We start from the raw sequence: 11,444 nt of genomic DNA on the forward strand, positions 1-11,444 counted from the left end.
CCGCCGCCGCGCGCCGCAGTCCCTCCCCGGCACAGAGGACCCCCACCGCGCGGAGGCATGCGCCTGACGCGCCGCTCCTGGTAGCGGACCCGCGCACGGACCCGCGCCGCCGCGCATGCCCGGACCCGCAGCTCGGTGTCGGACCGTCCCGAACCATGGCGGAGCGCAGCGGCCGGCTGAGCTTCGGCGGCGGGGCGCTGAACAGACCGGTGCCCATGAACCTGTTCGCCACCTGGGAGATCGACGGCTCCTCCCCGAACTGCGTCCCGAGGTAAGACGGCGCGAGCCCGGCGCGCGCCTCCCTCCCTCCCTCCCGCACAGCTGCCGGAGAACCCCGCGCGCCAGCTAGCTGTGTCATTGTGCCCGCCGGATGCCCACGCAGGCCCCGCCGCGGCGGGAACCCGCGCGCCGTCTGCAGCTGCGAGCAGGCCTGCAGGTGTTCCCGGAGGAGCGGGAGCGGGAACGGCAGCCGCACCTTCTTCACCTGCGGTCATCCGAACAGACGCGCGTGCCACACTTCTGCTGAAGTCCTTTCAAAACAAAAGTTTGACCGTTTTTGTTCAGCAGCCAAATCCGAGAGAAGGCTGCAGGTGGAGACATGTGATCAAACCTTCATCCACCAGAACTCAGACAGAACCAGAACACCGAAGAGGTGACGGTGGAGGTGACAGTGAGGGAGCTGGGGGGTCATCCTCTTTTATTGTGGAAGAAGATTCCGTAAAGTTCTCCATCAGTTCTCCTCTGGCGCTCTCTGTCCCCACAGAGAGAAGATCCGTTCTCCTTCACGTTAGCAGAGCTGTAAGACTTCTGTCAAAGATCCAAACGGGGGTGGGGGGCAGAGCGGTCTCCCTAAAACGGGGGTGGGACAGAGCGGTCACCCGAAAACGGGGGGTCAGACTCCAGAAATCCTGCCTGCTCTGCTGCTGATCACCTGGCTCAGGTGTGTTTGGTCAATCAGGAACTTCAATGGCAGGTTGGCTGGAAACATTCTGACCCCCCCAATCTAAAAAATCATCTAAAACCAATGAAAACAGGAATATAAATGTTCTTAAACGCATAAAATAGAAAAATAGAAGGTTCAAAAGCTTCAAAACATCGTAACTAAAGCCTCCTGTATGGAGCTATTTTGGGGCTATAAATGTTTAAAGCCCAAATAAAACATTTTGAAAAAAAATATTGATGTTTGGTCAAAAAACTGTAAAATTTCAAAAACTTTTTCCAATTTTAAAATAAACCTAATTATTTTTAACCTTAAATGTTCTGCTTAGGTTTCCAAATCCAAAATTTCAATTTAAACTTTTTTTTCAGTTTTTGTTGTTGTTTGTTTTCCAATCTGAAAATTTCAGTTTCAAAACTTTTTGGCCTCGTTTGTTTATGAAGAGATTTTTGTGCCACCATATTGCAAACAAAAGTCAAAGTTTTGAGATCAAAATTTTCTAAATTGCAAACAAAATGTAAAATGTTAAGAAAAAGAAATCATAATTTTCAAATAAAAATATTTAATACTTGATTATAAAGACGTTTTTTGCTTTCCAAAACATTTACAGCAAATATTCTCTTCAAAAACTATTTTTGCGATTGCAGGATAAATGTTTTTAGATCCGTTGTGTCTCATCAGGCTTTCTATGGAGCCAAATCTGGGCCAAAAATATTTGAAACCCAGATAAAATATTTTGAAAACAATATTGGTGTTTGGAAAAAAAAAGTAAAATGTCCAAAACTTTGCTATTCTAAAATAAATGTAATTATTTTCAGCTTTAAATGTTCAATTTTTTTGGTTTCAAAACTCAAACTTTCTCTGATAACTGTGATCATTTCGGTCAGAAAACGGCGGTTTAGTCTAATCCAGGTCCTCAGAGTCATTGAATCATCGGGGCTGAAGTTTCCACCCTCATCCATTTTGATTGGTCCTTCGTGTTAGCTCCGCCCCAAAGGGGTAAAAAGTTTTGAAACTGAAACATTTAGATTCCAAAACGGGCAAAAAAAAGTTTAAATTGAAATTTAGAGTTTTCAAACGGGGACATTTGAAGCTGAAAATAATAAAGTTTATTTTAGAATAGCCAAAAGTTTTACATTTTACTTCTTACATTTTTTTCTGGCCAAACAAAAATATTTTTTTTCCAAATGTTTTTTGGGCTTCAAACATTTGTGGCGCTGATTTGGCTCCATACTCGGGCGGATCTCATGATCTGAATGAGTGAAGCGGATCTGCAGAAATACATTCGTTCCTCATATGGAAATGAATTCTTATGAAAAGTATTCTGTTGTTTTTCTGTCCACATATGGAAATCCGTTCTGCTCATGCAAACAGAAATGTGTGATCCGTTTGATGTGTAGCTGCAGTCGTGTTTTGTTTCTGCAAAAAGCGGAAGTATAAAATCTGCAGTTAAAGCTTCCTAAAACCGTTTTACAGTCATAAAAATGCTATAAAATCCTTGTTACTGTGTTGTAAACATTATTTCACAGCTGTGAAAATATTTTCATTAACTTACTGAACTGCTTTCGTTGTTTAGAAGCTTTTTTTCAGGTCCTCATAACAACACAAAGACACATTCGTGTGTTTTTCTCACACACAGACCTACAAACAGGAAGTTACAACAACCTGTCTGACTGATCAAACAATCAGCAGCTCTTCTTCTACTATTAAAGAATCGAAAAAACCGGAATCGGATCAAATAACTTCTGTAAATGATAATTGATACCCAGCCCTGGTTTATCTGTATTATTGACACCAGGAAGAGAATTTGTATTATTTTTTTATCGTCTCGGCCCATTTTTTAAGCGATCAGACAATCATAATAATCGTCACAGCTGTGAAATCATCATTTGTGGATTTAAGAAGAATCATCAATAATCTGTAGTTTTTATGATTGTTTGAATTGATTTCAGCTTTTTAGTCAAAGGAAATTCCTCCAAAGAAAATGATTTCACTCTCGACATCGGAGCAAAAGAATATTCATGTTTACTGTGGATGTTCTTGACTTTAAAGCTGAGCAACAGTAACACCAGTTAGAATCCATCCTTTAGATCGAGTGATTGGGTCATATTTATTGATCTTAACTAAAGGAATCATTTCATTAATAATTGTCCTATGATTTGATTCAGAAGTTTATGATAAAAAGGTTGTTCAATCATATGGTTTTAGAAAGTTTTTCAAATCAAACCTTCATAGTAAATGTTTGTGTTTATAAAGACGTTCATCCGATCAAACGTCTCTTCTGAACGTTATCAGACGTTTTTCCTGAAACTGTTTCTGTGATTCACAAAATGTTTGACTTATTCTCATATAAATCCAAACATTCGGCCGGTTGCGTCCCACAGTGGGTGAATCTGGCTTGTGTGATTTGGAGCATCAGATCCGCCGGCAGGAACCAAACGGACCATCTGATGTCCGTCAAACTGCAGCCGAGCCAAATCCTCATTAGTGGAGGTCAGGCCGACATGCTGCTGTCAGCCGCTGGAGAGGAGGGAAAGGCTTTAATTACTGCTGGAACGGAGCGGCGTGTTTGTTCCTCACTCTTTATCCTCTTAAGTTAATGCTCTGATGGACCCGACTCTGCAGGCTTTCAGCTGAAATAAGACCAATTTGTTTCCAGGAATAGCGCGGCCGTGATATCGTTCAGCCCAGCAGATAAAGTGCTGCTGGAGCTGCAGTTCAGTCCTCGGTGACCCGCCGGGCCTGCCGGCACCGTCAGACCTGTGTGGGGGGTCTGGGAGGTCGTGACGGATGTTGGTTTTCCTCCTCAAACAATCCTGGAGGTCAGACGGGTGTTGGAACGGGGGCGGTGTGTTCAACCTGCCGAACTCGTCTGTTCTCTGGTTCTTCAGTTATCAGGCTGAATCAAGGCTGTATATGAGAACTGGACTGAGCGAGTGTGGGGGACCCCCCCCCCCTCCCCTAATAAAATTCGCTTCCAGCTGCACCCAGATTAATAGTTTGGGGGGCCAGGCCGAATGTGGAGGCGGGCCTGATCCGGCCCGCGGGCCGTGGTTTGGGGACCCCTGATGCAGACGGAGGGAAGGTGAGTTCATGTCAGAGAGTGGCGAGTCGGCTGAGTTCACAGGAAGAACCTGGAAGGTCGTCTCTTCTTCTCACTGCAGTTCTCGTCGCGGCTGCAGGTGTTTGTAGACACGCCCCCTCCCTGCAGATGGAGGCCTCCTCAGATCTGCAGAACACATCTGGGTATTTGTGAAGTGGGCTTGGTTGCATGTCTGCAGAGCACAGAGGCGTGGGGTCGAGTGCCGCTGCAGATGGTGCCAGTCTCAGAGACAGAGGCGGATTGAACTGCCTCTCTCGAGTGGCGGCGCCAGCCGGTAGGCCGTCATATTTGCGCCCGTTGGAGGCGAGAATGCTGAGATGTCGCTTTGAGCTGCAGGAGGACACTCGGCTTTTTGTCCCGGGCCGGCGGGGACAATCGCATCGCAGGAATTCAGAGTGGGACGAACGAGGGGCAGTTAAAGCTGCTCTTTGTTTCATGACCCCCCCTCGTTTCTGTGTTTGTTCTGTCAGGAAAAGAGGATTTATGCTCTCTGGATTGTGGATTTGTGCATCATTTATCCAAGATTCAGACAAAATACTGAACAAAAACACAAAATGGGACTAAAACTGTAATCAGATATGTAAGCGGGAGGTTGAGCTGTAAAGAATGCAGCTTTGAGTGAGCTGCCACAAACGGCTATTTTAATAGTCGACTAAACAGCCATTATTCTTTACGATTAGTCGACTAATCGGGTCATGGGCAGACTGGATGTAAAGCACACATCTATACTATCATTAGCTTTAAACTAACTAAAAACTAGATATAAAGCATCACCTGTGATAATGATAGTGTGAATGCTGGAAGCTGAATTTGGCTGCTGAAGATGCTAATGCTGATAGCTGAAAACACTGAAGCTAATAGCTGAAAGGGCTAGCTAAAATATTAGTTAAATGCAAAAATAGCTAAAAAATAAGCCTAAATTAGCTGAAATATTAGCTAAACACCAAAATAGTATAAAAACTGAAAAAAACTTAACTAGCCAAAATAGCTAGCTTGTAGTTGAAATATTAGCTAAACTCCAAAACAGCCTAAAAAGCTGAATTAATACCAAAATAGTCCATAAAGCTATCAGAATGTCAATATAACTTCCAGCTTTACTACACTCCGACTCCATATAATATAAAGTAACGACTAATCCACTAAAATTAGTTGTTGACTATTTTAATAGTCACTAATCTTTGCTGCTCTAGATTTACGTCAGACTTTATACAGAAGAAAAGGTTCTTCACTCATATTAATCATATTATTAATCCTTAAAACATATTTATAATTTTTCATTTGTGACTTTATTTTAACTTTTGTAATTTTTTAGATTCAGTGATTTCGAGGTCAAACACTAGGTGAGGCGACCCAAACTGTTACGACGATAGCTGCCTGCCCTCCAGGGGGCGCTCCACTCACAATAGCTTTGTTTGAATTACCATCCTAATCCTTGACTATTAACAAACTTTAAAGTTTGAGACTCTCTATTGACCTGGATTTTAAAAGCAATTCGGGCACGATGCTCATTACTTTTATTTTTAATAGTAAGTATGATGTCACCAAGTTCACGAAGTTTCAAAAGAAACATTTTACATCTAATTATGACTCCAGTGTGTTCTGATGATGAAACGTTGATGTTTTCTTTGAAAAATACATTGAAACTGTTTTTGTTTCGTGAAAATTGTTCAAACGCGATGCATCATGGTCTATGTTCACTAATGTAGTATCAATGCACGCTAGTTTTTTGCAAAGACTTTTAGGAAATTCTGAAAGCACTCAATTTTAGTATTGTAGATTCAGACAGCACTAGAAAATGAAGAATACACTATATATAGTGCACTAAGTAGTGAGTGAATTCGGATATATTCTGTGGTATCGCATGAAAGCTACAAAACTTTAAAAACTACATTTCAAAGTCGACCAACAATACAAAAATGTACAAATGTAGTGATGATACGAGCACTAAGATGGAACAAAAAGTTGTTTTTAAAATAATTTAATTGTGTTTTTTCAACAAACTTTATTCCTAAAAAAATAAAAATCATCAAACTCAGCTCAAAATTTTGGGTCTGGTAAACGACAGAACTCACCAATGATAAACCTGAGTGGAGTCATAAAAACTGTGACTCTCCCTCCGTCGTCAGAGAGGTAAATATCAGTGAAAACCTGTTTGTTTGTTTGAGGCGTTAAATCTCAGAAAACTGTGACGCCGTTCGCTCGTCCTCCATGTTTATCAGACGTGAAAATCTTGCATGGAGGTCATGACAGGATTCTGTCCTACGACCAGCTAAACCTCCTTGAATGAGCAGAGGAACTTCTGGATCTGTTTACAGTCCAGTTGTCCTGGAGAACCGGATCCAGAGAGAACCGGATCCAGACAGAACCGGATCCAGACAGAACCGGATCCAGAGAGAACCTGTTCTGAAGGAGAATCTTCTTCACTTGTTATTCCTTTGAACGCTTGACCTTCATGGAGGCCTTTATTGTGAAAGGGAAAGTCACTTCCTCTGGGTTCTTGTTCTGTGTTCAGCTGAAACAATTAGACTCATTCTGTTATTGTGGTTTCAAACAAAGCTTGGCTCTGTTTCTGTGGGACGGTGGGAGAGCGGACCGCTCCTGAAGATCAAATCTCAAGTCTCTACTTTAGTTTTTAAGGTGAGACATCACTGATGGAAGAGTTCAGGTTCAAATCCACAGTGGGGTCATGACCAACGCCTGAATGGTTTTATCTATGGGTGCTGCTCCCCCAGGGGGAGGGGCTAATGCTTAGGCAGTTCTAGCTAATGTTATAGCTAATATCTAGGCTAATGCTCAGGCTAACATTTAGGTCAGCGGTTAAGCAAACGTTCAGACTAACATTTAGCTAAAACACAGTCTGGTCTATCGTTCAGGCTAACGCTAAGGCTAATGTGTAGGCTAACTATCAGACTGTTATGCTGGCTAACATTCAAGCTAAAGTTTGGGATAATGTTTATCCTTACGCCCAGGCTAACATTTAGGCTAATGTTCTTGTTATTGTTCTGTCTATCATTCAGACTAACGCTAATGCTAATGTGCCTCCAAACATTCCAGTTATTGTTCTGTATCATTCAGGCTAAGGCTAGCGCTTAGTCTAACGTGTAGGCTAACATTCCAGTTGTTGTTCTGGCTATGGTTCAAGCTAACTCTAAGGCTAATGATAGCAGTTATTGATCTGGCTTTCATTCAGGCGAATGCTAAGGCTAACATCCGAGTTATTGTTCTGAGTATCTTTCAGGCTACTGCTAAAGCTAATGTTTATGCTAATATGAGTGCTGACGTTCCAGTTACTTTTCTGTCTACTATTCAGGCTAACAACCTAAGGTGCCAAACTGGGGCAGAACGATAACCGGAACATTAGCAACACATTAGCCTAAATGTTAGCTTGAATGAAACCAGAACAATTACTGCAACGTTAGCTTTAACATTAGCGTAAGTGTTAGCGTCAGCCTGAACAATAACAGGAACATTAGCCTAACATTAGCCATAGATACATTAGCATTAACATACAACCCAAAATAAAATGAGAAAAACATTTTTACTGAAGTTTAGTCACGAATGTTCTAACATGTCGCCGCCGTTTTTTATTTCTGCTGAAGGATTTTTTCTCTGAACGCGCCCTCTGATGGTTCTGGTCTTCATTTTATTGTCATGTTTTCTGCAGATAAATGAACTGTTGCCTGGTTACAGTCACACTTTACTCTCACCGGTTCCTTTTTATGGCTTTGTCAGAGTCTGCTGTTCAAATGTGGACATTTTTCTGCTATTTTTTCTGCTTTCTTCACAATACACAGCAGAGAGACGCTGTTACTGTGGATTGGACTCATTGCGGTGAGACCGGTCCGTGGTTCTGTATCAGACCTCTCAGTGTAGGTGTGCAGGGAGAACCACCTGCAGCTGAATGTGGTGAAGATGAGGATGATGACGCTGGACTTCAGGAGGAGAGAAAGGAAACAAAAGTTAGAGGATGAAGGACGCTGAGAAATAATGAATCAAATATCGTCTTATTTGGAATGGATCAAATGAAAAATTGGGATATATCGCCAAATCAATCTTTCCTTACCCCCCTACGGTTGGAGGCCCTGAAGGTGAACCTGGAGGAGGTGAAGGCTGGATGTCACGGATGAATAGAAGCTGAAGAGCTTCAGTCCGGACTTTAGTGATTTATGTTTATATCAAAATTGTTAATATTATGCATCATTTTGTTCAGCACCGTTTGGACATCTGGACCGCCTTTTGGACGACCCCTCAGGTCCGGTCCGGTCCGGTTCTCTCTCCTCCGGTCTCCGCTTCATTTCCAGTTTCTGGCATGAATGAGATCGTTCTGAATCTGCTTCCAGACACTTTTTTCCAGCTTAAGCGTTCCAGCTGCTGACGCAGGAAAACGGAGAACCAGACGCTCCTGCAAACACACAAACCTGACGGAGGCGATGCTGAGTCTGCAGAGCAATCATCTCCACCCCCTGCTGACCCCCATGCAGACTGCACAGACTTCTCATTCTGTCTCCAGGCTGTTTGGACTTTTATGAAGCTAAAAAAACATCAGTTTTTCCTCTCTGAAGAACAACAGCGTCTGCACGGGAGTGAACGTGACCGACTGTTGTCGATAGAGACGCAACCATCTGTGAGGCCACCAAGTGCAAACGCAAACAGCAGATGACTGTCGGTAAACACCACCGGCTCCTGTTTGCTGCTTCGGAGGAAGAACCGACGTCTGAGAGACGGTTGTGGAAAACAGACTGGTTGCTGGAAAACATGACGGGAAAGATCCGAGTCTGCAGAGGAACCGAGCTCGACCCGGTTCCTCTGCAGGTCTGTTTCTACTCACTTCTGTTTGACAGGAGTCACAAGAACTCCAGACTTAGATCATTATTGATAACTGATGAATGTTTTTACACTGATAACCAATTTCTTACATTGAAATCTTTATTTTTTTATTTATTTGATGTAAATATCATCTCAAATGTCCACTTTTGGAAATACCAAACCCCCAAATCAGCTCTACCTGAAAGGAGAAGCAGTTTAGCTTTAAGTTAATGGATGGAACCATTGATGGAATTAAAGCTGCGAGCGGCGTCGTATGGCTCACTGGTGGCATCCGCTGGGTGTAGAGAAACGTCGAATTGGTGATATGTGGTGATCATTTATTTGGTGATTCCTGCATCTATCTAAAATGCTGATCGATGCAGGAAAATCATTCAAAGCGGCTTTTGTTGTTGTTGTTGATTAGGTTTGGTAAACGGTTGAATCCAGTTCTTGTTTTTGGGGCTTGTGGAGGACGTGGATGAAGCTCTGGGTTCCTGCTGCAGAAGGCGGAGAGCGAGGGGGCGTGGCTTCATGGTGCAAACGCACAGGTGCACCAATGTGTTCAGGTCACGGTGACCGTATGTAGAAATGTCCACAACTCTTTACTTATTATTGACCGTTTTCATAAATCTTCCTGTTTTTCTTCATATTTTCTAAACTTATGTTTCAGTTAACCCTTTAACCCCCAATATAGCTCCAGTGTTTGTGTTCTTTGATTTACTGAAACTTTTCAACCGTTAACACCATAATTCCAGTAGATGGTGAAGGAGAAAAGCAGGTTGATGAAGATTTAAGCCCCAGGTGTTAATTCAAGAGCGTCAAAGTCAATCACAGGGGCCAAAATCCAAAACACACCTGAGGTCTCGGGCCGAACAGGATAAACATTTACTGAACACTCTAAAACTACATATTTAAAACTCTAAAACTGTAACTTTTTAACATAATTATGAACTAGATATAAAACATTACCTGTGATAATGCTAGTGTGAATGCTGTAAACTGAATTTGGTGGCTAAAGATGCTAGTGCTGATAGCTGAAGACGCTGAAGTTGATAGTTAAAAACGCTAAAGCTGATAGCTGAAAACGCTAAAGCTGATAGCAAGCTAAAAATTACCTAAATGCCAAATTAGCCTTAAAAAACAGCTAGCATGGAGCTAAAAAAATAGCTAAACTTCAAAATGGACTAAAAAACTTTTTTAGAAAAAGCCCAAATTAGCCAAAACAGCTAGCATGTAGCTTAAATATTAGCTAAACTCCCAAATAGCCTAAAAAAATCTTAGTAAATGCCAAAATATCGGGCCATTAATAACAATAGAATTACCTGGAGGGCCGGATCTGGCCCCCGGGCCTTGACTTTGACACACGTGTTTGAATGAATGAATGAATGAATGTTAAAAGGTTAAAAAGTATGCTAAGTTGTTCTTCTACTTTAAAGAGGCTTCCAGTAGAACCATGCACAAAAAGGAAGATGTTAAATCCACCATAAACTACAACTCCCAGAATCCTCTTCACATCTAAACCCAAAGGAGTTCATTTAATGGTTTAATGATGAGATATTCTGGGTCAGAAATGTTCTGTACAGAGGATAAATATGTATTCTAAGGGACATCCATCCATCAATCTTAAAATAAGTTTTGCTTCTTAAAATTAATAAAAAAAAAAACTAAGATTTATTTGGGAGATATAAAGATGCCAAAAAAAGATGAAAGCGCTTAAGGAGATTCATAGATGTTTCATGGGATTTTAAACCTGCAGATTTGATTTATTAAATGTTTAAGAGACAAACACCAAAACGTTTTCCGTTCTTCCTTTTTAACCACATTAAAACACAGCCGTGATGTGAAATCGTCCCTTTCTCAGCTGCTGACGCCGTTGTCATGGAGACAGCTGCATGTGTGAATGATGGCCTTGAACAAAGACACTTACCTGTTTTAAAGGTCAAACAGAAAAAATGGCCCCCTCCCACTCTACATTTTACTTTATTTCCTGCTAAATCCATAAATCTGGTGACAGAGGAGCTTCATCCTGTAAAACTGAGGCTGAAATGATTGAAACGGCGGCGTGATTACACGGGTCATTGTTTACTTTGGCCTGTTTGCAGCACTAAAGGGGGGGGGGGAGTAGAAATCAGGTTAACGGGCTAAAAAGCGGCGGCGGGGGCAGAGATGTGTCAAACTTTGTGGCAGATGTAGATGTGATTGTGTGGAGGATTAATGCGGTTTCATGTCGTCCATTAATAAATGCGGTTATGATTTCAGGTAAAACCAAAAGAAGGATTCTTTCTCCTTCATTCTGCCTCTTCCCTCTGCGCTGCTGGGATTATCGTAGGATTGTGGTTTGTTGTGTCCTCGGTTCTCCTCAGAGCTTCGTCGCCTACACCTGCCTGCAGGTGGAACGTCATGTTTGGATGTTCTCTTGGAAGCAGAACGCTTCCTCCTCCCTGTGATGCTGCATTTTTATGTGGTTATCACGTCTTCCTGGCACTGACTTTGTAAAAACAAACCATTTTTCTAAACCAGTGTTTTTCAACCAGTGTGCCGCGGCACACTAGTGTGCCGTGAGAGATGGTCAAGTGTGCCGCGGGAAATTACCCATTT

General features: G+C 42.3%; 1 protein-coding gene across 1 annotated transcript in view; it reads left to right on the forward strand.

Moving 5' to 3' along the window:
• The window catches only part of pacs2 (phosphofurin acidic cluster sorting protein 2), a gene marked incomplete at its 3' end in the record, with an annotated part of 48,435 nt that continues 36,991 nt past the window's right edge, over positions 1 to 11,444 (forward strand). Inside the window, 1 exon segment of the mRNA XM_024275155.1 lies at positions 1 to 271. Coding sequence (XP_024130923.1) covers positions 156 to 271 — 116 coding nt within the window.

This window comes from Oryzias melastigma, linkage group LG22 (assembly GCF_002922805.2).
Source record: "Oryzias melastigma strain HK-1 linkage group LG22, ASM292280v2, whole genome shotgun sequence".
In the NCBI taxonomy this organism is placed as follows: Eukaryota; Metazoa; Chordata; class Actinopteri; order Beloniformes; family Adrianichthyidae; genus Oryzias; species Oryzias melastigma.